General features: G+C 38.8%; 1 protein-coding gene across 1 annotated transcript in view; it reads left to right on the plus strand.

The window, feature by feature from the left end:
• The window catches only part of LOC126249362 (IQ and ubiquitin-like domain-containing protein), a 222,711-nt gene that overhangs the window by 103,540 nt on the left and 91,347 nt on the right, over positions 1-27,824 (plus strand). The window contains exon 9 of the mRNA XM_049951015.1: positions 27,054-27,549. Coding sequence (XP_049806972.1) covers positions 27,054-27,549 — 496 coding nt within the window. The remainder of the gene's footprint in view (positions 1-27,053; positions 27,550-27,824) is intronic.

The following is a 27,824-nucleotide window of genomic DNA, read 5'->3' on the forward strand; positions in this document are numbered from 1 at the left end:
ATTAAACAGAAAAAAATAAAAAATAGTGGCACAAATGAAACTGAAGCCCACAGAAGTGGTGACAATTTTAAATCATTGGTCCCCACAGTGGGATAAGACACAGCATCCAGTAATAAAAAACCAAATACAGGTGTATTCGATTCACTCGGGCAGACACTGCAGGCACCACCAACAATATGACCTCTAAAGAGATTAACAAATTTATCAGGTCACTAAATAGTAGTAATTCGAATAGCTATGATTGTATTTCTAGCAGAATGTTAAAATCTTGTGCTGACTTTATGGGATTACACTTAAGCTATCTTTGTAATCAGTCAATGACTTGGTCATGATTACTGACAGGCTTAGATAGCTGCAGTAACAACCATCTACTAAACTGGCAATAAAAGAACCCACCTTTAATTACCAACCTATATTACTCCTTCTGATCTTTTCAAAATATTTGAAAAAGTAGTCAATGATAGAAGACTAACTCATTTAACTGATGAGAACTTGTTAACTGCCTCACAATTTGTCTTTCTTAAATGATTATGCACAGAAAAAGCAATATAAGACCTCACAAATGAAATGCTAGCAGAGCTAAACAAGAGAAATTATCCTGTTTGTGTATTCTGCAACTTCACCAAAGCATTTGATTGTGTGGACCACAAAATTCTTTTTGCAAACTAAAGTGTTATGGCAATGTAACAGACGAGACATCATCAATGTACACAAGAAAAAGCAACAGACCGAAGATGGAACCATGAGGAACACCAGCTGGATAACAAGTTAAAATCATATATAGATAAACTGTTCAAGAAACTGGGTTCATTGTATTATACCCACAGAAGCAGCTGTCATTGTGTTGATCTAAGAACAAGACTGTTGTCTTCTTGTGCATATTTTCACTCCCTGTCGTCCTCTGAGGCAGAGCTCCTAAGGTATAAAAAGAAGTACTTATTCAGCAAAAGTGAGCAGTGAGAATGTTGTGTAAAACAGATAACCATACATCTTGAAAAATCTTTTTTAATGGTATTGAAATTCTTACACTCACAACCAAAAACATTTACTCCTCAACAGTCTTTGTTGTTGATAACAAAAATCAGTTCCAGCTGAACAATGATTTACAGTTACAGGATAAGACACAAAAATAATTTTCATGTAGGCTTTGCCTTCTTGTCTGGAGTTCATATGGAGCTATGTACTCTGGTAGGAAGATATTTCATAAGCTCCCATGTAACATAAAGCAAGAAATTCAGAATCTCCACTGACTACAGGCCCAGATCTAGGAGGTTTCAAACCATGGGCAGAAATTTCAGGGAGGCACCAGACTCATATTCTTGAAGGAAAAAAACCTTGTTTCACAAAGCATCGAGTATCCAGAGCACATGGTCTATCAATTATTGATATGATTTTGAAATGCATCCCTGTTGGTTTTTGAACATTTTTGAACACATTCTAAATTGATTCCTGAATGAATCATAAGTTGATTTTTGAATGCGTGCATAGTGTACATGATGTCTCTGACAGGGGAATCCCTGTTGCATCTAGAAATAAAAACTTTCCCACAGACAAAAGGGGCTCGGATTATACGAGCTGAGCCAAATAAGCCTAAATGTTTGTTTATGTAGTTGATTGGGTGTTCAAATGTTCAGCATTGCAATAATTATTAGCAAAATCCATAGATTCAAACTACCAGAGTGGAAATCAATGACTATCAGGAATAACATGTAAGAAAGATTACATATTATCTTCTCAGTGTATCCAAGAAAATTAAATTTTGACAGATAATTTTCGCCAGATCACTACACTACCAAAGGCCAGATGTACAATCCCTGGTTAGCAGCCACTTAAGTTCTATTCTTGGAATATCATGGAAAATGTGTTGTACAAACATTTAATAATGCCTAACTGTAGAATAAACATGAGATAACTAAACTGATGATTCTGGCAGGGTTAATAAAGTTAACTAGAGAATAAATTTTGACAATGGTACAGATACATACAGAATTAGTGATGACAAGATTGTTAATTACAACAAGGAAGGAGGAGAAACAGGGACATCACATAAATTATCTGGAAGACTATGACAATTCAAAATTTACATAAAAATTTTGTACTACTACTTTTTGATCTCATGCTTGAGAAACTGGAGCATATGAATGAAATGTGAATCTCTTTCCTAATATAGAACTTTTTGCTTGTTGTAGGCCTAATAGGCATTACTTACACAGTTGACCAATGTGTGTGTAGTATTTTCAGAACATAGTTTTCTTAAGATTTAAATTACCGGTATGTGACGGTAAAGGATGATGTCATGAAGTTATCGCAAATTTGCGTTTAGGTTCTCATCAACAGAATAATAAATTACATTGATATTTCCTTTACATTACTCTTAAAAATGTTGGTTTTATTTCTAATTGAAAGACATTGTTTGTTAGAGAGTATGTTGCATATGTTACCTAGCCCATCATGCCTTGTGCTCAATCTTGGACTCATCAGATGAATGTTTTCCTTGGTTCATGTGTCATGGTTGTGCATTTCTTCATTTGTTACAAACTGATCAAGGATTTTTCCCCAAAAGTAGACTGTTTTAGAGTATAAATACAGGGGACTGGCAATATACTATTTTTATATATTTTGGTAGCTGATTGTAATGACTTTTTTTCATTATTTTTCTTATTCTCTCCTGCATAAGGAAAATTTTACTGTGACAAATCCTCTAAAAAGGGATGCTAAATGCTATAATTGATAGTGAAATCCAAATATACTCCATTTTCAGTGTGTTTACATCAAGTTTTCCTGAGGATTCTGTTATGTAGCTGAGACTACACAACTTTTTTAGCAGCTTCTCTCCTAATGAAATATGCTGTCCGTCCATACCCCCAAAAACTTTTTCCCTGGTACTGCTTTGCCATCAGTTTTTAATGGTTGCACATAAGAGGACAATATCTGAATGGATGGATGAACATATGAGCATTATTGTTTGGGTCTGGCAGAAATATATTCTTGTACAGCCAGGAGAGGAGTCTTTCACAGCTCAGCACTTTCTTTATTTGGTGAATAGAGACTAACTTAAATATTTAGTTCAGTTTTCCTAGCCTAATGTAAATTGTTACAGTTTTTATGCACCCAACATTTAAAATTGTTTGATGTCTATTTAGTACTAAGCTCTGTCTCTAATGACATCACTAATCAATGGGACATTACACTCTAATCTTCCTTCCTTCCTAAATACAAAGGAAAGGGATTGCCAAACTATCTCCTCTGAAGATTTGCTTGCTAGGCTAATGTTCCAACACATTCAGTAATAGTAGAGAAATGCCTCTCTGAATGTGGATGATTAGATATTATACTACAATCATTTTAGTTAGTGTTGGCTTCACATCTTTCCATTTCTTACAGCTGAGGGGCTACAATTGCAAAATTACCAAAGAAATACGAGAATTACTTAATCAAGAGTGTGATTTAATTTCTTTGGGTCTTAAGAAAAGTGACTTAGATGGTCTACGTAAGCGAATAAAGAAGCTTTTTTTAGAATTTATGAAAGCTCCAGAGTTCAACCCGGCTGTCACTAAGGTATGTAAATCAATAAAAATCAAACTGTTTGGTCTGCAAGAACAAGAAGTAAACTTTAAATACAATGTGTGAAATGCAGAAAAATATAATAATTTTAAAACCCACAAGTGACTGAATTCACTGTTTGACTAAGTATAGATCTTTTTGCCTAATATTAGATTTACCTGAAAAGTTCTGTCCATTATGCTTATTTGTGATATTTTTATAGCTTTGTCCATATAATAGCTTTTTTGGTAATTGTTAAACTAATAAGAAAAAATTTAGTGTCATTTTCTTTTACTAAGGTATTCAGTATTCTGGTGTTTTTAAGATGCTGAAGTGTATTTAATAACACTTTAAATTTCTTGTAATTAAAATACATTGTAATTAGCCCTTTAAAAAAGGGCAAAACCACAGAATTGTGATAGAATTTTAATTCCGTAATACAGAGATATAATGCAATGAAATCCCTTGATAGTTACATGGAAACTATCTTATCTTTGCTGTGATCCTCACAATGCATGATCAAACCATATTCAATAAACAGCTGCAGCACGTTAAATTTGCCTGCACAAAAATTTGTTTCTTGTTAAGAAAACCAGCAGCATTTTTCTTGAGAACATGTACCCATAGTAAACTACACTACAAGTACTGACACAACCATGTCTCTGGCACTGATCTACATTCTTCTGTTACTTATTAATACAGTTATGCAGAAGACAGTAGGCCAGTTTGAAATTACAGCCTGGACCAAGGATGTCACATCGTGCAATGGTAGTATAAATCAATCACAGATTAGGATGTGATCCTCCTCTACTATTGTGGCTCTATTCACATGACTTCTAAACATCTGTAAGAGTTCTGAAAACCTTAGGCCTTTCCCAAGAGCTCATTTCTGCGCCAGTAAGATTTTCACTCCATTTGCATGTCTTATTACTAACTTATACACAAGATTTCGTTGTTAACTTCTACCTCCCCTCAACATACAGTCTCCTTGATCACATGTCCGCAGACACCATATCCAGTATTTGTAAAACTCCATTTGTTCCATCTCTTTTTTGTGTTTCTTGAAGACAGATTGCATAGTTGATGTCACTGAAGGTGCAAATACTAGTGTGAAGACATTTGCTTTGAATGTACTGGAGTGTAAGTACAGGCCGAAGCTGAACCCATTGAAGTACATTAAGTACATAAATAGCAACAAAAATTGGAGGCCCACTACACTGGCCAATTTGGTTGTAATGCATGTACACTGGAGTTTAGTACTACCCTTAACTGAGCTAGTACAACCCTTAATCCATATGAGTAAAACACTGGCACTGCCCACTGGATGTTTAGTCAATGTTGCTGGCATGATGGTCATGTCCTACAAATGAAAGAGGTTCCCATGACTTCCAGCAAGCTATCTGACTCTCCTGTTTCTAGTTAGTTAGTTACTTGGTCCATGGATCATTTTGCATGACAGATCATAATGATGTGTAATGAGTCATTTTACATTCATATTGCAAATTAATTTGTACATAGAGTTAATGTTATGAACATTTCTAACAAGGAAATGATCCAATAAGCCATGTCAAAACCTACCCTGAAATTTTTTACACAGGAAGAAGACTACAACGAAATGCACTGCCAAAATTTTAGGTGCTAAGAGGCACTGCAAGTATTTTGTAAAAAATGTTGAACTTACATATTTTTGCCATGCAAAGAACATTATATAACATCTACATCTACTACACCTACATGGTTACTCTGCAATTCACACTTAAGTGCCTGGTAGAGGGTTCATCGAACCATTTTCATACTACTTCTCTACCATTCCACTCTTGAATGGCACATGTGAAAAAGGAACATCTAAAGCCTTCCGTTCAAGCTCTGATTTCTCTTATTTTATTTTATTGATCACTTCTCCCTAAGTATATGGGTACAAAAAAATATTTTCACATTCAGAAGAGAAAGTTGGTGATTGAAATTTCGTAAATAGATCTTGCCGCAAAGAAAACTGCCTTTGTTTCAGTGTCTGCCACCTCAACTCACATATCATACAAATCATATCAGCAACACTGTCACCCCTATTGCGTGATAACACAAAACAAGCTGCCCTTCTTTGCACTTTTTAGGCGTCCTCCATCAATCCCACCTGGTAAGGATCCCACACCGTGCAGCAGTATTCCAGCAGACAAGTGTAATGTGGGCTGTCTCTTTCGTGGGTTTGTCGCACCTTGTAAGTGTTCTTCCAACAAAGCGCAGTCATTGTTTCAACTTCCCCACAATATTATCTATGTGGTCTTTCCAATTTAAGTTGCTCATAATTGTAATTCCTAGGTATTTAGTCGAATTGACAGCCCTTGGATATGTGCGATTTACGGGGAAACAAGATTTTTTACACAGGAAGAAGACTACAATGAAATCCACTGCCAAAATTTTAGGTGCTAGGAGGCACTGCAAGTATTTTCTAAAAAATGTTGAACTTACATATTTTTGCCATGCGAAGAACATCATATAACATCTACATCTACTACATCTACATGGTTACTCTGCAATTCACACTTAAGTGCCTGGCAGAGGGTTCATCGAACCATTTTCATACTACTTCTCTACCATTTATTGTATACCCAAAATTTATCGGATTTCCTTTAGTACCCATGCGGATGACCTCGTACTTTTCTTTGTTTAGTGCCAATTGCCACTTTTCGCACAATACAGAAATTCTCTCTAGATCATTTTGTAATTGGAATTGATCGTCTGATGATTTTACTAGCGTTATCTGAAAACAATCTAAGGAGGCTGCTCATATTATCACCTAGATCATTTATGTAAAGCAGGAACAGCAGAGGGCCTATGACACTACCTTGTGGAATGCCAGATATCACTTCTGCTCTACTCGATGATTTACCATCTATCACTAGAAACTGTGACCTCTCTGGGAGGAAATCCTAATAGTGGTTTGTACAGCCCTTCCCGCCTAGTGCACAACTCAGTGAATCATTCATGCAGTGCCATGTAGCAGAATTATCCCGAGTGCACAGACACCAGTTTTAAGCAACCAAGGCCTGGTTTACAAGTGAACAAATGCAAGCAAAAACATGCAAATATGCATTTGCAGAAAATTCACTACCATTTGCTTGTATATGGGTAGAACTGTTTATTCTAGAGGGGATGGAAGAGAACACGAGGTAGCAAACATTGCCTTATGAATGCTGTGCTATTAGTTTTTGGAGCTAATATTTGGCATACAGGATACAACTCTTTCTTGTTAGAGCCACAATGTGAAGCTTTGCTATTCAGTGAGGATTATTTTGCATGGCAATCACACTATTCTGATGGAGTATGCAAAGTGGCACAGGGAAGGAAGAATTTAAGTGTCTCAATTTGTATGGAAGTGTGACCTGCATGGAGATCATGTACTTTACACAGGACTGCATCCCCATCTCTCTTTAGCACTGGTCCAAAATTTTCCTTGTATGTCAGCTGCAATTTTCCCCTGGCTTCTCATTACCATTGAGGGGAAGTTTATAAACAGAACACTAATTACTGATGTCAAGCATCATCACAAGAGATGACACAGCAAGCGCTTCCACTACGAGTGTAAGTTCTAATGGCAAAGTGCATGATTCATGATCCAGAGATCCTGAAATGAAATCCTGTTCAGACCACAACTTTAACATTATGATTTTTAACCTTGGATTTACTTCTCACAGTGGCTGGAGTGGCCACAAAAGGCATGTGGTTCAGATTCCATGTTAAACTGTAGGTCTCCATGTTCCGATTAGGTAACTAGGGAAGATTAAGGACATGTAAGTAGTTGCAGTGGTGCCCAGTTGAAAGACCTGCAAGAGGCCTACTGGGTACACCAAATTGAATTCTCTTTTGCTCATGCTTGTTAGCTTGTTTGCTCTGGTGAAAATCTGGCTTAAACTACACAAACAGTTTTTGGAATAACTTCATATCAACAGTTCAGTTCTTTTGAATGTAATTCTGATAAAAGTGGCTAGCAGAGAAAATAAAATCACGGCAGTGTTCAATGTCACAGATGACTTCCATCAATGAGGACTTATATTGTGTTGAAATGAAATGTGTCTTGGAGTACTACATGTTATGACAATTCCTGTAGGCCATTCCTTTTGCCCGCATCTCGTGGTCGTGCGGTAGCGTTCTCGCTTCCCACGCCCGGGTTCCCGGGTTCGATTCCCGGCGGGGTCAGGGATTTTCTCTGCCTCATGATGGCTGGGTGTTGTGTGCTGTCCTTAGGTTAGTTAGGTTTAAGTAGTTCTAAGTTCTAGGGGACTTATGACCACAGCAGTTGAGTCCCATAGTGCTCAGAGCCATTTGAACCATTTTTGAGCCATTCCTTTTAATAATGTTTGAATGTTGTACATTTAGTGAGTAGAAGACCCAAAATATTCGTTGCCTCTGATAGCCATGGCAGAGACTGTGCAAGAAACATTTTACAGGCATGACCTGCCTGAATGGTCTTGTGGAAACCAAGAAATTCAATCCACAAACAGAAAACTAAAAAAAATAGTGAAAGGCTTCCATGACACTCGTTTTATTAATGCTCCTAGTAACAAGGAGCTATATACAGCACATGAACAGCACGTAAATGCAACTGGTAAAGAACTAATTGCCACAAGGATTCATGAATCAGTGGAAACAAACAGGGAAGTGTACAAAACAGCAGTAGTACTTAAATGGAAGGAAACTGCAGTTTCAAATACAGAATCAGTGAGAAGTGTTACTGACACAACTCCAGCACAAATAACAACAGAATCCTTAAAAGTGAATTATGTATGTGTGGAGAGCACAATTACTCAAGAAATAAACATACCCAAGAGATCAGTGCAAAAGTTAGAAGAAGTACAAATGACGTGGCAGGAAAGAAAACACCATATAAGAAGAGGGCCCTACTTGCAGAAAGAAGAATAGCAACTCAAGCTCAAGGAGTGAGAATACCAACAGGTGTAATATGGCAGTCAACCTGAAGAAAGAAACCACAACCAAGGGACCAGGATTTTTGGTGGGGCCAGTGGTGATTTCCCAGAAGGAAGCCGTTAACAAAGTGAGTCAACAAGTGGATGAACAGGTGTGTGACTATCATAACACAGATTATCACATGCACCAAGATTAAACACATTAACTGAACTTACAACTTCAAATATAGAGTCAAATTGCTCTCAAAGGAATACAGACAGAGACAAAGTACTTACTTTTCTACAAGTTAACATATATTGTATTAGAAATAAGATTTTAGAGCTAGAACATTTATGTAACACTGAGCTTGTAGATGTTATATGTGTATCGGAGCACAGATTAATCCAAGGACAAATAAATATATTTGTTCCCCTAGAGTATGTTGTGGGAGACATGATATGTAGAAAACAGAGAAAGAATGGTGGGACTGGAATTTTTGTCAAAGATGGAATAAAGTTTTCCAGAATTGATGTCTCTACTTACTCCTCAGAACTAGGTGGGGAGTTTGATTGTGTGGAACTAATGAATGAAAATATAGTGGTAGTTAGTCTATATAGGTCGCCAGATGGTGATGTAAATTTGTTTATTGAAAAATGTGAATTAATAGTTGAGAAGATATCAAAGACTTAGACAAGAATTGCTATATGTGGTGATTTCCACATAGAAATATCAAACACACAGAGGCTAGTCACTAGGACATTCTTGAATATGCTAAGATCATTAGATCTGTATTGTACAAACAACCATGCCACACGTAAGAATGCCGGCATAGACAATATTGTTGTGAATTACCATAGGTAAGATTTTACAGTTAGATTTGCAGGAAGTGGACTTGCAAATCATGAGCCACTACTCCTTACAAATGGCTGGTTCAAATGGCTCTGAGCACTATGGGACTCAACTGCTGAGGTCATTAGTCCCCTAGAACTTAGAACTAGTTAAACCTAACTAACCTAAGGACATCACAAACATCCATGCCCGAGGCAGGATTCGAACCTGCGACCGTAGCGGTCTTGCGGGTCCAGACTGCAGCGCCTTTAACCGCACGGCCACTTCGGCCGGCCCACTACTCCTTACACTCTGTAAGAGGCAGCCAGTTTAAACTGAAGAACCTAAAGTAGTAATAGTATGAGGGCAAAAGGAAGATTACGTAAGTATGTTTGTTGATAGATTAGGAAGTGCAGATTGGGACTTTATATATAATTGTCAATCTGGGAAAAGGGAAACTGAAATTGCCTTTGATAACTTCTTTAAAAAGTACACAGGTGTACTCACCAGTAAAAAAATTAGATATCCAAGTGAAATGAAAAAGAAAAGTCTGAACTGGTTTACAGAAGAGCTAACAGAAATTAGAGTAAACATGCATATGTTGTACCAGATGCATAAGCAAGCCACTAACCAAGAGCCAGAACAGAGTGCGAACATTCATAGGCCATATCTGAAATGCGAAAAATTCTACAACGTTAAACTTCTTCTGGCAAAAAAGCGAGCAGTGGAAAACTAATAGAAAGGGCTCCCAATACATGCAAGGCAGTGGCAAATAACAATATGAGAAAATACACCAAAATGCACAGAAACAGCTCTGCTTGAACCCGAGGAATTAAATCAGTACTTTTTAAAACTCAGTTAAAGAAATAAGTAACAGAATTAAAGCAACAGATTCATACGCAATGGACATTGTTTGAACACCACTGCCTCTTAACATGGTATTTCAATACAGGGCTGTCACACCTGTAGTGGTTCGCCTACTTTCTTTATTTCTTTGTTTGTTGTCCTCGGTGTCAATGTACTAGCTGAAAAAATAGGGGGAAGACATGCAGTACTGCCTTCTATAAATGACCTAACCGACAGATGCACAGTTGCATTTCACAATCTTTTACTTTCACTTTTCACAACCCCCCAATAATACGCAGTTACATATGGCCAGTGCACTATTGCTCTAACTTCCCATATGCCTCATTAATAGTTAGCATGCGAACCATCCACATACTGCTACAATAGTTCACTGTTGAACATCTATGAGCAGTAAAAGTCTAACCACAAAGTTCACAGTTCTTGAAGAATAGAAAGGTACGTATAGAGCAGACACTGTTACTGTTTTAACACATGGCCTAATTGTGTAACACTTATTGCACTGTTAAGTTGATGCATTGTTGTCGTTCTAACCAACACAGGTTCCTCGTCTGAAACTTGGCCATGGACTGACTGTTTCATGACCAAAAATGAGGCCCTATATGTCCTCACAATAATAGATATTGAAACTACACATTGTTCAAAGTTTAATTTACATAAATCACTATTAAAACTTAACTCATTAAATTAACTGACTACATCAGAAAATTGGTTCTTTTTAACAGTTTTTTCTAGTACAAGGGTTAAGCCAAATTATTTGTTTGGATCAAGAAATTAACAAATATAGTTATGTAGACAATACCTTTGACACAACTGTTCATTACTTTGAAATTAATTAAAGACTGTCTTTGCTAACATGTCTTCGAATATAGGCAAATAGATACTCTAGAAATACTTACACTTTGTCTTCCAAATGTTTACAATTAATACAGAATTTATATTTGTTTATACATCAACAATAGAATTTAAGTTACGAAAAAATTACTGATTTCACCCTATAACAAAAGATACTAAGTAGGAATAGTCAAAATAAATTAGAAAATCAATTACATAAATTAAACTAAGCACAAAATTAGATCTGGTGTTATATTCTTTAAAACTGAGGGCCAGCCTTTCTCTTTTATGAAAATGCAGATTATATTCATGTATGTTAATGGTACTTAATTCTAAAATGAAATAATGATTTTTAAGGAGGCAGATGGCAAAACAATAGGGTAAGTAAAAATATCCCAGCTTGCTTTGTCACACATCTGCTAATGTTATAAAATAATCAGCTTCTTTGAAAGGCACAATACCCCAAGTAGCAATCAGTTTGGTTTTCGTAAGGGAAAAAACACAACAGGGGCCATCTTGGAAATCACTGACCAAACTTTAACAGCTTTTTAACACAATAACATGGTATCACTGGTATTATGTGGCCTAAGCAAAGCTTTCGATTGCATTCCTGTTGACATACTACTGAGGAAACTAGGGTTTTATGGTTTGAGAGGCAGCACTTTAGCTGTGATAAGTTCTTATTTAAGTTACCGAAAACAATTTGTTTCAGTCAGAAATGTAAATTCTTCTGTAATGGAAATCAGCAGAGGTGTACCACAAGGGTCCATCCTTGGACCCTTCTTCTTCATTATAAAAAGTTCTCCGTCTTCAGGCCACAAGTGGCCCATCGGGACTGTCCAACCGCCACGTCATCCTCAGCTGAGGATGCGGATAGGAGGGGCGTGTGGTCAGCACACCGCTCTCCCGGTCGTTATAATGGTATTCTGTGACCGGAGCTGCTACAATTCAGTAGAGTAGCTCCTCAATTGGCATCACAAGGCTGAGTGCACCCCAAAAAATGGAAACACTACATGGCGGCCAGATGGTCACCCACCCAAGTGCCAGCCACGCCCGACAGCTCTTAACTTCAGTGATCTAACGGGAACCAGTGTATCCACTGCGGCAAGGCCATTGCCCTCTTCATTGATTTACTTAAAAACATAGGCCACCCTGTTATATTTGATGCTGATGATATAACACTACTTACCACATATCAGAACATTTCAAATCTGAATAGCGTAACAAAAGAAGCACCTGATAAGGCTCTGGACTGGTTTGCAGCCAATAAGCTCCTGTTTAATCCAAAAAAGCCAATAACTTTTAATGGGAATATAAAATGAAGTAGCCAATAAGTCAGTAAAACCCATAGGGATTCACATTGACTCAAAACTCTATTGGGAGGAACATGTCAGTCACATATGTGAAAAAAGTATCTCCGGTGGCATACCTTATCTTGAAACTAAGGGAGGTAGTGAGCTTGGAGTAACTCAGGGTGATGTACCTTGGGCTTTTCCAGTCACATATTTCATATGGTCTGATTATATGGGGGCACTCCCCTCATATCAAGAACATCTTGAAACTACAAAAAAAATATTATGCATAATATGTAAAAGAGGTCATAGGGAGCACTGTCATCCTCTTTTTCCCAGACTCAGAATTGTATCAGCACCACCGTTTAAGATAGGAAAGTTAGATTTGGTGCAATATTTCTGAGTACACAAGTTACAGCCACGTGCGGGCCTGTTGACAATAAGTTACACTGACCAGCAGTTGTGATGTAGAATGGAGGCCACAGGGCCGTTGAACCACTGAAAACAGTAAATGCAGTGGTTTGCATTGTGCAAGTTATAGGCAGAAGGGGTTGACTGGCACAACCTAGGTGTTATGAGTACATGACTCGGAGCAGCGCGTTAGCAAAACACAGACGCACAGCTGCATATAAATAGGTGCCGGTTTTCTAACGAGGGGGATTCAAGTGTGGCAGCTCTCCTGGACGGCGGGGTATGTCACACCACTGGCTACACACAGCAGCAGATGGGGCACTAGTGTTCCAGTCCACAGCGGGTTGCTGGTTCGACCCTCTGAGGCCAACGTGGGGTCCGTAGCCAGCTAGCAGTGGGCCACTTGATGGCTCTCTACTGCGGGCAGGTTTGTTGGCTCTCAATACATGCTGGAGGCATCGCAAGATGAAGGCCACTGAGTCAGCTGCCGGCGCATCCTGAAATCGTCAAAACACTGCAGCTGTACATGGCTGGCATGCTGCAGTATGTTACACTGGTCACTGAGGTAGCCCTTCCATGCCAAGCTGTTTTGCAGACAGCGAAGTGGTGTCCTTGGCATCACAGGACCCTGTGACACAGACAGAGAGGAACATGGCACTGTAGATGGGAATAATAAAGCACTTGAAGATCATGGCCGAGTTTTAATACGCCGCATCCTGACAGTTTCCATCCACGTCCAATATTCCTCCACTGCATGCCAACATCTACATTTGGCAGTGACAGCTACATTTGGTGTCAGAAGTGGGATGAGTATTTGAAGCATATTGTATATGCATACAATGCAGAAGTCCACACCAATACTGGTTTGTCTCCGTTTGAAGTAGTGTACGGGTGAAAAATGCCATTACCGTTTGATTTAGTGAAGCTACAGAAAGGAAAGACCAGTGAATCTGTATGTCAATTTGCGACGACAATTCAGGATGTTTGGAAATGGATACAGAAGGTGGATATGAAAGCTTTGGAAAGGCAGGAAGATGCAGTGAAGTGGAAAGGAAGTTTATCACAGCATAGAGTAGGGCAATGGGTAACACTATCCAGCCCCTATATGCCAAAAGGGAAAATGAAGTAGTTTGTAATGAGGTATCAAGGACCATACCGAGTAGTTGAAGCCAAGGCAGAACTGACCTTGTTAAATCAAACACAGGAGTCAAGTCTGTTGAGATCTGTAAACCAGTTCATTTCAGAGCAAGAGGGGTGCATATCAGCCGAGCAACTTGTGCAGCATGTTGTTCAATATAGGGAAAGGCTACGACAAGTAACAATCGATTTGAGCACCTCTGTGCCAAGTACCATTGCAGCCTTAACTTTGTTGTGTGTTGTTTTCACTCTGGTCAGGCGGAGAACCAATTCCAAGAGGGAACTGACGGTAGTTCAAATCCCAGTGGATTGGATACTGAGGGTGTAAGACAGGTAGGTAAGGGGTTGATCGAGCATTAAGTGGAGTGGTCATGCAGTAAGGAATTTTTACGTTTTGTCTTATGTCATGTGTTTAAGAGGACTAGACCACATATAACTTTTCTAATAGTAGTAGTAAATATGTCATAAGTACATGCTGACCCAGACAACTTTAAGAGTAGTTAGAGGTTGATCTGGGGACCAGGTTTTTCAGAAGGGGGGAATAATGTAGCAGCACCACCATTTAAGATAGGAAAGTTAGATTCAGTGCAATACTTCTGAGTGCACAAGTTACAGCCAGGCACAGGCCTGTTGACAGTAAGTTACACTGACCAGCGGTTGCAAAGTAGAATGGAGGCCACAGGGCTGTCGAACTGCTGAATAGAGTAAATGCAGCAGTTTGCATCGCCCACGTTACAGGCAGAAGGGGCCCACTGGCACAACCTAGGTGTTATTAGTATGTGACTCGGAGCAGTACGTTAGCAAAACAGAGGCACACAGCCGCATATAAATAGGTGCCAGTTTTGTAATGAGGGGGATTCAACTGTGGCAGCTTTCCTGGACAGTTGGCCATTCAATGGCTCTCTGCCACGGGCAATCTTGTTGGCTCCCAACACACACCGGAGGCATCCCGAGGTGAAGGCCACTGAGTCAGCTGCCGGTGCATCCTGACGTTGTCAAAACACCATGGCTGTACACAGCCAGCACGCCTCAGTATGTTGCACAGGTCACTGAGGTAGCCCTTTCGCACCAAGCTGTTTTGCAGACAGCAAAGTGGTGTCCTCGGCATCACGGGACCCTGTGATGCAGACAGAGAGGAATGTGTCACAGTAGCTGGGAATAATAAAACACTTGAAGATCATGGCCGAGTTTTAATATGGTGTGTCCTGACAGTTTCCATCCACGTCCAACATTCCTCCACTGCATGCCAACATCTACATTTGGCAGTGACGGCTGCAGAATACTCACAATTATAAATTTATAAATGTATGTGTCTGTACTCTACATTAAAAATAATATTTCAGAATTATTGCCAGAGGAGAAATACATGAACACAACACCAGAGCTAAGGGAAATTTAGACATACTGTGCCACAGATTAGCAGGAACAGGAAATTCCCACAAAGTAAACCCACTCAAAATGTTCAATGAACTGCCAGTTCATGTTCAGTTTATGGATAATTTTTTTTTTAAAAACTAAGTGGAACAGCTGGCTATCAGATCATCCATTCTATGACATTAAAGAATTTTTTGAGATGCCTGAGGAGGATATTAGCAATTAAAAGTTGTTTGTAGTTAAACATATTGTTGTGTGCTTTAGTTAATCGTGGGTAATTACATAGTGTATGCAATACAAGATACACTATGTACAGAGTATACTATACAATACTATATTATATTAGATTATAGTATAGTTTATTGCATTAACTTTAAGAAACTATCCTGGTGTAATTTGGTACACTGCCACGATTAAAATGTATACTATAATGAATTGATAGTAGTTTATTTTATTATTATGTGTGTACCACTACATCCTGTATGACAAAGCCAGTATCATTGTAAAATGACCTATGGTGAATAAAATTCTTGATCCTTGATCAGTGAAACAGTTCTTTGTTTATTCCCTGTAGTTGTCACAAAAATGTGAAGTGTCTGTTGAATGACAAAAACAAATATTTTTCTTGCACCAGGCACAGTGGACAAAGGAAAAACCGATGCAGTCAGGTACTTCACAGTAACCACTAGGCAGAACTGGGATGGAGTCTGAAATCCAGCTGTTGTTCTGCACATTGTGCTGCATACCAGGCATACTTAATCAAATTCATAAAGCGTGGTGACGAAAACTGGTAATGCACAAATGACTGGAGCCTAAGAATACTTTTCCACTGATAAAACTTAAATGAGATAGAGGTATCAGAAATTAAGTTGTCTGATGATTTCCTGAACAATGCTTTCCACTGTCGAAAAAATTCTTTATCAAGAAGTTGAATTGCACTAGTAGTTCCAGGCAGAAACCGCATTACATCTACAGATTTTTTGTCATCCTCCACAGAAACAGAGGTGTCGATATGTCCATATCATGAATTAGTTTCTGTAGCTGGTAGGAATATGTTTGGAATGAAATGTTGAAAACTGTTCTTTCCCAGTTTTCCAGATTTTGATAAGTTGATTACAAGATTTTTGCAACTAAAAAGTCCATTTTTTTTATTTTTGGTCCTAATTTGCCTTGCAGTTCTTGAAGACAGATATACAGCTGTGGAAACAGTAAACCACTCCTACTTATCACTGGTGTTATCATATATGTATGTGTCATTGCATTCATTGATTGGGCAACCAACTCGGTCTTTTTTTCACTCCAAAATGATAAAATGTGGCGTGCATGCAGTCCTTTCATGAAACCTGACTGATCAGCATTATGAACAGCAGTTGCGAGGATAATGGCAAGTTTCGTCTTTATGTCAGCTACGAATTTCTCTTTAGCATTGTCTATCACTGGCAGCTGCTCTACACATTTACGTGACGTAAACTTGCTAATTTTGCAACTTCCTATTCTGTAAGATTTCTTTAACCTGCATAGCCAGGTCTACGAAAAGTAGAAATTAGTAGTGTTCATGTCAGATGCAATTCGGAGGGCCCAATCTCGTAGATCTCCATTGGTAATGGTGCCTAGCATCTCACGAGCACTTCTAAATCTTTCAAACAGTTTTTCATTCAGATGGTTTCGGGTTTCCATTTTGTGCATATTTCTTACTTCATGTGATTCATTCTTCCATTTGTACTGTTCACGCTCTGATTTTATGAAATGAAAACATCTTTGCACACTGCGTAACTTCAAGTGCTTTTCCCTTAAGTATTCTTCTTCTGTTACTGGCACAACTGATGTCGTCCAAGCCACAATTCAGGGAATCATCACAGGTATTTCCTATATTTTCTAAGGTATCCACAATTTCAAACAAAATGTCGATATCATTAGAATGAATGTCAAGAAAATCAACTAACAAATGACATATATGTACGTCCTCAGGAGAAGTAGGTAATTTCAGCTGGAAACCACACTATTCATATTTCATCAATGCTAAATTGAGAACGTTAATTGGATCCCACATTACTGTGAAACTGGAAGAAAAAAAAAGGTAGCCTACTATTAGTAGGCTTGCCTTACAAAAGCACTATAAATATTAATTCAGCTTTATCTGTATTGTCAATACTTACCAATACTGCTAAAAGCAGCTGATAATTTGTAATAGATGTTACTTGAGTGGCTAATTCGAGAGAATAGTAACTGTGTACAGTGGTGTCAGAGAAAGTATCAACGAATGGTAACCTGAAATGTTTACAAATTACGATCAGGTTGTGTTGTGTTTCCTGTTTATAAATGTACTGCCGACCTTGGCAGTGTGTGTATGTCTGTTCGTGTGTACTAGTCACACATGCACAGTTGTTACAGTGTCAGTAGGGGTGTACATTTCTACCACCGCCTGGTGCGCTAAGAATTTGTCAATTTTCAGCTTTTTATATATATATATATATATATATATATATATATATATATATATATATATAGTGCCTCTTAGCACCTAAAATTTTGACAGTGCATGGCTTTCGTTGTCTTCTTCCTGTGTAAAAATTTCAGGGTAGGTTTTGACGTGTCTTATTGGATCATTCCCTTGTAAGTTGCAGTAATTCTAATTTCTAAGTGGAGTAATGAATGTCATTTTTCCTTCTGATATTGTAATTATGTACCTCATTGTTCCTTTTCAACTGTAGTGGATTATTTACGACAAACTTCATGAGAAAACAAATATAATGTGGAGCTATAGTTAGAATGCCCAACTCCTGAAACAGGTGTCTACAAGATGATCATGGGCGAGCATGACATATTATTCCTACAGCACTTTTTGAGCAATGAAGACTTTCTTTCTTAATGATGAGTTACTCCAGGATATTATTACATATGACATTATTGAACGAAAATACGCAAAATATGTCAACTCACCAAGCAGTGGCAGGAGACACACATACAAAAATTGTTTTACATACGCAAGCTTTCAGGGCAAGTGGCTCCTTCTTCTGACAGAAGAGTTGAAGGGGGAGGAGGAAAAAGTGTGGCTTCGGAAAAGTGATATAGTTTGGAAAAGTCACCAAGAACCCCAAGTCAGGGGAGAATTAACCGACAGGATGAGAAGGAAAGTCTTTCCTGTTCTGTGGGATTATAAGTTGAATGAATATAATAATACAGAATCATCTACATCTACATCTACATTTATACTCCGCAAGCCACCCAACAGTGTGTGGCGGAGGGCACTTTACGTACCACTGTCATTACCTCCCTTTCCTGTTCCAGTCGCGTATGGTTCGCTGGAAGAACGACTGTCTGAAAGCCTCCGCGCGCTCTAATCTCTCTAATTTTACATTCGTGATCTCCTTGGGAGGTATAAGTGAGGGGAAGCAATATATACGATACCTCATCCAGAAACGCATCCTCTCGAAACCTGGCGAGCAAGCTCCACCGCGATGCAGAGCGCCTCTCTTGCAGAGTCTGCCACTTGAGTTTATTAAACATCTCCGTAACGCTATCACGGTTACCAAATAACCCTGTGACGAAACGCGCCGCTCTTCTTTGGATCTTCTCTATCTCCTCCGTCAACCCGATCTGGTACGGATCCCACACTGATGAGCAATACTCAAGTATAGGTCGAACGAGTGTTTTGTAAGCCACCTCCTTTGTTGATGGACTACATTTTCTAAGCACTCTCCCAATGAATCTCAACCTGGTACCCGCCTTACCAACAATTAATTTTATATGATCATTCCACTTCAAATCATTCCGCACGCATACTCCCAGGTATTTTACGGAAGTAACTGCTACCAGTGTTTGTTCTGCTATCATATAATCATACAATAAAGGATCCTTCTTTCTATGTATTCACAATACATTGCATTTGTCTATGTTAAGGGACAGTTGCCACTCCCTGCACCAAGTGCCTATCTGCTGCAGATCTTCCTGCATTTCGCTACAATTTTCTAATGCTGCAACTTCTCTGTATACTGCAGCATCATCCGCGAACAGCCACATGGAACTTCCGACACTATCTACTAGGTCATTTATATATATTGTGAAAAGCAATGGTCCCATAACACTCCCCTGTGGCACGCCAGAGGTTACTTTAAAGTCTGTAGACGTCTCTCCATTGATAACAACATGCTGTGTTCTGTTTGCTAAAAACTGTTCAATCCAGCCACACAGCTGGTCTGATATTCCGTAGGCTCTTACTTTGTTTATCAGGCAACAGTGCGGAACTGTATCGAACGCCTTCCGGAAGTCAAGAAAAATAGCGTCTACCTGGGAGCCTGTATCTAATATTTTCTGGGTCTCATGAACAAATAAAGCGAGTTGGGTCTCACACGATCGCTGTTTCTGGAATCCATGTTGATTCCTACATAGTAGATTCTGGGTTTCCAAACACAACATGATACTCGAGCAAAAAACATGTTCTAAAATTCTACAACAGATCGACGTCAGAGATATAGGTCTATAGTTTTGCGCATCTGCTCGACGACCCTTCTTGAAGACTGGGACTACCTGTGCTCTTTTCCAATCATTTGGAACCCTCCGTTCCTCTAGAGACTTGCGGTACATGGCTGTTAGAAGGGGGGCAAGTTCTTTCGCTTACTCTGTGTAGAATTGAATTGGTATCCCGTCAGGTCCAGTGGACTTTCCTCTGCTGAGTGATTCCAGTTGCTTTTCTATTCCTTGGACACTTATTTCGATGTCAGCCATTTTTTCGTTTGTGCGAGGATTTAGAGAAGGAACTGCAGTGCGGTCTTCCTCTGTGAAACAGCTTCGGAAAAAGGTGTTTAGTATTTCAGCTTTACGCGTGTCATCCTCTGTTTCAATGCCATCATCATCCCGGAGTGTCTGGATATGCTGTTTCGAGCCACTTACTGATTTAACGTAAGACCAGAACTTCCTAGGATTTTCTGTCAAGTCGGTACATAGAATTTTACTTTCGAATTCACTGAATGCTTCACGCATAGCCCTCCTTACGCTAACTTTGACATTGTTTAGCTTCTGTTTGTCTGAGAGGTTTTGGCTGCATTTAAACTTGGAGTGAAGCTCTCTTTGCTTTTGCAGTAGTTTCCTAACTTTGTTGTTGTACCACGGTGGGTTTTTCCCGTCCCTCACAGTTTTACTCGGCACGTACCTGTCTAAAATGCATTTTACGATTGCCTTGAACTTTTTCCATAAACACTCAACATTGTCAGTGTTGGAACAGAAATTTTCGTTTTGATCTGTTAGGTAGTCTGAAATCTGCCTTCTATTACTCTTTTTATATTCCTATTAACTTCCATATTCAGGGATGCTGCAATGGCCTTATGATCACTGATTCCCTGTTCTGCACATACAGATTCGAAAAGTTCGGGTCTGTTTGTTATCAGTAGGTCCAAGATGTTATCTCCATGAGTCGGTTCTCTGTTTAATTGCTCGAGGTAATTTTCGGATAGTGCACTCAGTATAATGTCACTCGATGCTCTGTCCCTACCACCCATCCTAAACATCTGAGTGTCCCAGTCTATATCTGGTAAATTTAAATCTCCACATGCTGAGAAAATTTATGTGAAATGTATTCCAAATTTTCTCTCAGTTGTTCTGCCACTAATGCTGCTGAGTCGGGAGGTCGGTAAAAGGAGCCAATTATTAACCTAGCTCGGTTGTTGAGTGTAACCTCCACCCATAATAAATCACAGGAACTATCCACTTCTACTTCACTACAGGATAAACTACTACTAACAGCGACGAGCACTCCACCACCGGTTGCATGCAATCTATCCTTTCTAAACACCGTCTGTACCTTTGTAAAAATTTCGGCAGAATTTATCTCTGGCTTCAGCCAGCTTTCTGTACCTATAACGTTTTCAGCTTCGGTGCTTTCTATCAGCGCTTGAAATTCCGGTACTTTACCAACGCAGCTTCGACAGTTGACAATTACAATACCGATTGCTGCTTGGTCCCCGCATGTCCTGACTTTTCCCCGCACCCGTTGAGTCTTTCAGACACTGGTAACAATAGTTATTGGCTCATTACTTGATTCTCATGATTAGGCTAAAAGTGGATGAAATGTGCAATGTTGAAAGAAGACTAAAAATGGTTTTTGAGTAAGTTAAAAAAAATAATACCGCAAAGTCGATCCACCAGTCAAAGTTCCAGGATGACTGTTGACGATTACAGTATACCTAGAACTGCTTTATATTTGCATAGAGGAGAAACTAGATGCTTGAAATTTGTAGTACATGACACAGTTGACGTCTGCAGGTAACAATATCTTGTAGTCCATTGAGAGCAAGGATACTACATGGCAAGTATATACTTTATAGTTGATGCAACTGAAAATCTTTCATTTCCTCAATCTGACAGCTGTACAGCAATGAAATACTGCTAATGCTATTATCTATGCAAGTACTGATGGAAGCAATTCAAAGTCCAGTGTATCTATATGTGTGTGGCCTTCCTTTCCCAAGCATCCTTCTGTCAGAATATTGTATTGTTGTCACTGAAATGCCATTTTCAATGCAATTAATAATATCTTTCCCCACTTTCCATACCTGCTATGCATGTTTTCACTATTACAACTGAACTGCCTGCAACATCCAAAACTGAGCATCTTGTACCACTTCTAAATTCTTGGCTTTTACATGGCTTCCCCCCCCCCCCCCCCCTCCCAAAGGCTACCCAAATCAGGACTACCTTCTCAGAGCCCGAATTGTTTATGGTAAGGCAAAATTTTATTGCATATCACTGTTTGATTAACCACTGCATCTTTGATCTTGACACATCACCAAAACACACTATTTGTTAGCTAAGACCCCTTCCTCACCAGCATTCCCACCAAAAACCATGTTGCTTTAACCTTGTAGTTCTCTGGAGAATTTTATTCTAGAAACTTTCGAGACAAACTATGTATATTCAAACTTTCACAGTAACTGCTGTCTTTTGCTATAGTGGTATTTCTAATCCTTAGGTCACTAAAGGGCAGTGTATGCCTTAAAATTGGCAGAATCAGTTGATAAGAATGGATCAGTGGAGTAATGTGTTATGCTTGTGATTTGCTTCTAGTACTGCTGATGACAGACTTTACATTCACATGTAAGTAGCAACATGCACAACATCCAGTTCACTGACTTGACCATTAATTTTTGCTGGTTTCATTCTGGCCACGGTTGTCTTTGAATATCTACGGTAGGCAATGAAAAAATTGTAGCTCCATCTGTCTATGAAAACTAGCAATTCCAGTAAACAGTAACCCCATAATAAAAGGAGATTTGAAAGTGCATGGATTTCTCTAATCTGTCAATAACTAGGCTTCTAGTATACAGTAACACCTGGAGAAATTTTCTGTATCACTTTATATTATTTTATAACAAGCCATCTTTACTTCACCTGCAAAATTTAACAAAATGGAGGGACAAGGTTTTCATTGGCTACTATTGATGTGTATCAACACTAGAATGTGACCCCTATGAGACATATTGGTCCCTGCTTCTTTCTGAACATTATTTGGATAGTCATATGTGTTAAAGAGATATTGATCCTTCTGCTATTCAATCAGTTAGTTAGTGTTGATGGGCATTATTTGACTTTATTCGAATTACAGATGTGTTGTGATAAAATTAGCCTCTAGAAGGGAGGAAAGAAGATCAGGATTTAATGCCCAATTGACAAGAAGGTCATTAGAGACAAAGCATAAGCATAGATTCATCCAGGATGGGAAAGACATTGGTGACAATTTTCCAAATGAATTATCCTCATATTCTCTATATCAGATTAAAGAAAACTTCAGAAATCATAAGCCCCAGGATCAACTGAAAAACATCATGTAATTGCCCAAACAATTATAGAACTTTCATTATGCTCCACAGGTGCTAACACTCTAGATCAGAGGTAGCTCATGATTTCAGTGCAAGGGAAGAATACAAACCTGTCACCAATGTTGTCAAATTCTCGAGTGCTTGAGAGTCCTACCAATTTTTTGCCACTTCAGGTAAGTGTCTGCACAGGAACTGAACCTAATTCTCTCAAATGTGAATCCACAGTCTTAACCACCATAGCACCTTGCTTTGCTAGACTCTTTGAAAACTCAACCTACTGAGAAATGTCTGAATGTCAGAGGAAGAAAAATGGTTTGACACACCGTTCAGTTAACTCTACAAGATATGTCTTAAAACTGTGACTTCCTAAACATAAGTTTAAGCACCTACCAAGAAGCCAGTCAAATTTTTGACCCTGTTGTGGTCCTTTTATAAGTCTATGCAGAAAATGAAATATGTAGATGAAAGGATACCATTTGGTGTTCTGCTCAGTACCATTACAGATTTTCTTTAAGAATACAGTGTAAAGAGTGGCTTCTGGGACAATATTTTACTTGGTGTATAAATATAAGTGGAACTGACTGAAGCTTTATTAATGTGGAGGCTAAGAAACACAAACTGAGCTTGGGAAAATTAATATGAACACCAACTTACTATGATATACAGTCATCCTTGGTATCTAAAATGGCCCTAATTCACCTCAGGTATCAAGGCATATAAATCCTTAATTCTGATCAATATGATACCACAAAAGGAAAGTCTTTCAATTACTTGAAATATCCTGTGGGATAATAAAAAGCCTCCTGTTGTTTTTTAATGGAAGCTACAACGTTTTGATATTATAATCCAATGTTTTTGAAGTCACGGACGAAATGTTCTTACATCCTTTTACTTAACAAAGTGCTCTTGGATATTTTCAGCCATGTGATAGAGAGAACTCTCATCTTTGAATATGTAATCCCCCTGTTGGTAATAATGCCTATGCCAGTGACTGACTATGGCCATATAAAAAGATTTAATAGACCTTTCGGTGTGACCCCAGGATCCACTGAAAAACATCATGTAATTGCCCAAACAATTGTAGAACTTTCATTATGCTCCAAAGGTGCTAACACTCTAGATCAGAGGTAGCTCATGATTTCAGTGCAAGGGAAGAACACAAATTTGTTACCAATGTTGTCAAATTCTCGAGTGCTTGAGAGTCCTACCAATTTTTTGCCACTTCAGTTAAGTGTCTGCCTCCATAGTTCAGTGGTCAGTGTGTCTGGCTGATATGTGGAGGACCCAGGTTCAATTTCTAGTACTACCAGGATTTTTTCCTTGGTAGGAGAACTGGAATGAGGTACATTCAGCTCCATGATGCCAATTGAGGAACTAATTGATTCAGAAGTAGTGGCTCCAAGAGCAATAAAGCCAACAATAGCTGGAAGAGGAGTGTGCTGACCCCACACCCCTCCTTACTTTTAATGATGCCATTGGCAGAAGACAAAACACAAGTCAGTGCATCCCAATTAGCCAGTCTGGGCCAGAACATGAAGCTTTGCTTTTCTTTTCAATTATATCCCAAAATAGGTATTTTTGGCAGTTATATGTATTGCACATGTTGCAAAAACTATCAAAATACACCTCCAGTAACAAAAGGAAATTTGTAAATAACACACTTTATCAAGCAAATGCTGTTAGCAAGCAAATAATATATTAACAACAAAAGTAATGATACATGTTTCACACCCTTGTTTTGTATAATCATTCATGAAACTCTCGCTATGTATTGACATTTTATCATGTTTTGGTGCAAGATGGCAACTGTTGGGAGGGCAAAGTAGAGATGGTTCTGTGTTTTTCCTCAGAAGGATGGTGGTGACCTGTTGTCACAGATATCTACATCTACAACTACATGGATACTCTGCAAATCACATTTAAGTGCCTGGCAGCGTGTTCATCGAACCACCTTCACAATTCTCTATTATTCCAGTCTCGTATAGCGCGCAGAAAGAACGAACACCTATATCTTTCTGTGCAAGCTCTGATTTCCCTTATTTTATCATAGTGATCATTTCTCCCTATGTAGGTCAGTGTCAACAAAATATTTTCACATTCAGAGGAGAAAGTTGGTGATTGGAATTTCGTGAGAAGAGTCCGTCGCAAAGAAAAACGTCTTTCTTTTAATGATGTCCAACCCAAATCCTGTATCATTTCCGTGACTCTCTCTCCCATATTTCACGATAATACAAAATGTGCTGCTCTTTGAACTTTTTCGATGTACTCTGTCAGTCCTATCTGGTAAAGATCCCACACCGCGCAGCAGTATTCTAAAAGAGGATGGACAGGTGTAGTGCAGGCAGTCTCTTTAGTAGATCTGTTACATTTTCTAAGTGTCCTGCCAATAAAACACAGTCTTTTGTTAGCCTTCCCCACAACATTTTCTATGTGTTCCTTCCAGTTTAAGTTGTTCGTAACTGTAATACCTATGCATTTAGTTGAATTTACAGCTTTTAGAGTAGACTGACTTATCGCGTGACCAAAGTTTAACGAATTCCTTTTAGCACTCATGTGGATGACCTCACACTTTTTGTTATTCAGGGTCAACTGCCAATTTTTGCATCATTCAGATATCTTTTCTAAATCATTTTTTAATTTGTTTTGATCTTCTGATGACTTTATTAGTTGATAAACAACAGCGTCATCTGCAAACGACCTAAGACAGCTACTCAAATTGTCTCCCAAATCGTTTATATAGATAAGGAACAGAAAAGGGTCTATAACGCTATCTTGGGGAACACCAGAAATCACTTCTGTTTTACTCGATGACTTTCCATCAATTACTATGAACTGTGACCTCTCTGACAGGAAATCACAAATCCAGTCACATAACTGAGACGACATTCCATAAGCATGAGCATAAGACACAGTGATTGATGATTCAGAATTAGTTATTTATTTCTACAAGTTACGGTCAGTGTCTTGACTAGCTGTTCACATTGGCTGTAAATGTTCATTGAGGATTTGCGTCTTAAGCCGTCTTTGGCCTGCTCAAGGTAACTGATGCCACACTTGCCATTTGTGGCTTGCTGCTGCTATGGTGGTTCACCACCCATGGTCCAGTGCTTGCCACACTGCGATGCCACAGTATCAGTCCACTTAAGTATCAGGAATGCTGATGTCCTGACCCAGGACAATAGGGAAGAACACAGGATCCACCTATATGTGACAGCAGCAGGCTGTGGTGTTGAACTCTGTGGCTGGTGAGTATGGCAAGGTAGACAACATTGTTGTCATTCAGTATCAAGCAGAAAATGTACAACAGACTTGTACCAGATGTCACTTTACTGTAATCAGGGATTCAGGTGCAAAAGTTATGTATGACGTCAATCCATCTGACCAACTGCCTTAAGAATTACAATGCTAGGGTATTTATAGAGTGAAGTAGTGGCTACTGTTTACCTGACACTACTTGTCAAGACTGCATAGGTCTTGCTATTATCAAGGTATCAGTAGTTATCACTCTGCCACACTTGCTTAACAAGTTTGTTATAGTATAGGATTGGTTCATCAAAGCTCTTGGTGTGCATTGTTGCATTAGCAAAAAAAAATGGTTCAAATGGCTCTGAGCACTATGGGACTCAACTGCTGTGGTCATAAGTCCCCTAGAACTTAGAACTACTTAAACCTAACTAACCTAAGGACAGATGTTAAAGATGGCGCCGATAGAAGAGTGTTGTGACACATCTCAGTCCTCAAAAAAGGTTAAATTAAATAGTTCATCGTGTAGGGAATGTTCGAAACGCGTCATGAAAGGCATCTTTTGTGTGAAGTGTAACTACTGGTTTCATGAAAAATGTGCGAAAGTGAATTTAAAACTCATAAAAGACGAGTTTCCATGGTCGTGTCCACATTGTTTGCGTATTGAGACGGCCGAACTCGTGAGTACCGTGAACTCAAAAGAAGAAATTATTAAATTGCTTCAAAGTGACATTGAAGCGCTGAAGGCGGAAATTTTAGCATTGAAACAAGAAAATTCTGAACTGGTTATTGAAAGAAAATCCTGCGTGTGTAGAAATCAACCCATTACTGAACAAAGTGGCAAACATCCGCATTTGTATTATACGGCTAATAATACCACAGAGAACTCTGTCAGTGAAACAAGTGATAAGTATAAATGGAAAACAGTTTCCTATAATAAGAAGGACAAACGTAAAAGTGCAACGAACAAAGAAGATGACAAAAACGATTTTCTGTTAATAGGTGATTCTATATTAAAAAATGTTATTGTGCCGGACTGCAAGGTCGATGTTCGACCTGGAATCCGATCACATCAACTCAACAAACATTTTAAGAATGTATTGTCCACGAAAAGAAACACGGGCGAAACTGGTAACAAAACTTTAAGTACCGACGATTACAGAGGTGTCTTAATCCACGTGGGCACAAACTCCATCCGCAGTAACAGTGAGGAAGAAATCGTGAATGAAACGCGGAATCTGATTAGATCGGCGAAAACTGTATACCCAACATCCAGGCTGGTAATTAGTGGAATCATTCATCGAAGATCGGTAAGTGATTCTTACATCAACAGGATAAATACCGGCATTAGGGAACAGTGCAACATACTCGGTGCAGTATTCATTGACCCAAACAAATTCTTAAACTGCAAGTGTCTGGGAAAAGACGGCCTGCACTTGAATAGATTAGGCTCTGTGAACCTCAGTAAAATGTTCATAGACGTGTGTAAAGTCCTAAGAAGCAAGGGAAACTAATGCATTGTGATAGGGGTGACAAAGAAAAAATTCAAACTGAAAATAAAAAGTTTAGGTACCAAACAAAGGAT

Source organism: Schistocerca nitens, chromosome 3, assembly GCF_023898315.1.
Source record: "Schistocerca nitens isolate TAMUIC-IGC-003100 chromosome 3, iqSchNite1.1, whole genome shotgun sequence".
Lineage (NCBI taxonomy): Eukaryota > Metazoa > Arthropoda > Insecta > Orthoptera > Acrididae > Schistocerca > Schistocerca nitens.